The 1,947-nt window shown below is 29.0% G+C and overlaps 1 protein-coding gene across 1 annotated transcript; it reads right to left on the reverse strand.

Annotated features, from left to right (window-relative positions):
* Nucleotides 1-832: 832 nt before the first annotated feature.
* Nucleotides 833-1,502, reverse strand: LOC107477310 (auxin-responsive protein SAUR68-like). Its single transcript, XM_016097299.3, has one exon. It carries the CDS (start codon nt 1,393-1,395, stop codon nt 904-906), a length of 492 nt encoding a protein of 163 aa, XP_015952785.1. The 5' UTR covers nt 1,396-1,502; the 3' UTR covers nt 833-903.
* Nucleotides 1,503-1,947: the final 445 nt, after the last annotated feature.

Consider the following 1,947-nt stretch of genomic DNA (forward strand, 5'->3'; position numbering starts at 1 on the left):
TCTTATTTTTATAAAATTCAAAAATTTTAATGTAATAATTTTTTAAAAAAAATAAAAATATCTGAACTAAAATTTCCTAGAAACCTATGTTAAGCATTTCACATCCTACATGTATCTAACTTCAATTGTATTGAAATGAAAATTTACTTAAAAAGCCTTATCAATCTTCATTGTCATTATGTTTAATCTTCATGAAGATACGAGTTTATGTATAAATGAATATATATTTTTTTAAAAATATTATTTATATATTAAAATTAATCACCAAAATTTATTATTATATATTTATATATAAATATTCAAATAGTTAATTTTAATAGCTGATTTTAATATATACTTAACATAATTAATTTTTTTTAGATAGTTCCTTACGTACTTGACCCATTAAACAAGAGGAAAACAGATATGCATTATAACTACTTATCCATGTTCTCAAGGTCAGATCAACAATGAGAGATACAAAACAAAATACAAAGACCTTCAAAAAGCTTAAAGACCAAAACAAGACTAACATGCATCCAAATGAAACAGACAAAAAACTGATACTTCTTTCATGTCTACTCCAACCATATATATTTCCAACCTCAAAAGAATCGCCATTATCACCATGGTACCAGGATTACTATGATATTTACAAATTAAATGTATAATAAGCACAGTCAATGCTAACATTTTTTTAGATCATTCAAACTAGTCTCCACCCACAATAAAAAATAAGTTTTTGATTCATGATTAGTCTCTTCAGCATTGCCATCAAGAATACACAAAAATACCTCAAAGCAGTATGTTAACATGTTATAGACTTGCATATAAAAAAAAAAGTGGTTTAATTTCTTGAGAACCAAAGAATTATTTGTAATAATGTTATCTTATAAGATACATATATATAGGTGATACATAAAATTAAAAGCCATAGATAATAGTTTGTTCATGGCTTTGCCTAAGATCATAATAACAATAATCATGATGAGAAGAAGAAGCTTGGCTGTGACAAGCAGCCATTGAAGTAATCAATGCCTTCTCAACATCTTGAGGAACATTACGTTGTTGAAGAAACAACAAAGACATGACATAGTCCAAGAAAACCCCATCAAATGGTAACCTAATTGGACCGTTCGAAGGTAACCCAAACTCTTCCTCCGACAACTTAAGAAGTTCCCTAAACACATTCGTGCTAAGGTACTTCAATGGAACCACAAATCTCTTATCATCCAAACTATAAACTACAAAGTGACCCTTGTTTGTCGTGGTCGTCGTCGCCGCCGCCGATGAATAATAATAACAATCATCTTGGTTTCTTCTTTGGTATGAAATTGTCTTGCGCTTAGATGTTGCGATTTTCTGCCACTTCCTTGCCATTTGTATAAGCCTCTTTGCACTAATAACAACAACCATACTTGTATTTTTTATTATTTTGTTAGGATGATGATGTATGATTGAATTGTGTGTATATATATATATAGGAAGTGGAATTGGACAATGGCATGTGATGTTGTTTGGAGTGTGTTATGGTGATATGGGTGCATGGACATGTGAAATCGTTAACGAACCACAGATTTGAAGAGGGTGAGTTTTGTGGGTAACAATATAATATATGGACATTATATAAGACAAGTCTTTGTTGTAGGCCATTTCTTCTCCCATGGATTTCTTCTCTGCCATTAAAACTTTAACATGTCTCATCGTTTTCTTCCTAACAGCAAAAAAAATTAAAAGGAAATTAAACCATTCGTCTATCAATCTTTTATTTTGGAGGTAACGATAAATTCACCCATGTCTATTAATTACATGAAAAACGTAAGTTTGACTTATAAATAGTACCCTTATTAAATTAATAACTATACTAGATGCATGCGTGTAAGTCAAAAATTAATTTTTTTATTTATTTAAAGTTTGAAAGAGATAATATAATAAAATCATATCTTAATTTTTATACTTTAAAATTTA

Source organism: Arachis duranensis, chromosome 3 (assembly GCF_000817695.3).
Source record: "Arachis duranensis cultivar V14167 chromosome 3, aradu.V14167.gnm2.J7QH, whole genome shotgun sequence".
Lineage (NCBI taxonomy): Eukaryota > Viridiplantae > Streptophyta > Magnoliopsida > Fabales > Fabaceae > Arachis > Arachis duranensis.

What these genes read in the sequence shown, in the direction of transcription:
- LOC107477310 (XM_016097299.3), bottom strand. Translation starts at nt 1,395, where the DNA reads ATGGTTGTTGTTATTAGTGCAAAGAGGCTTATACAAATGGCAAGGAAG.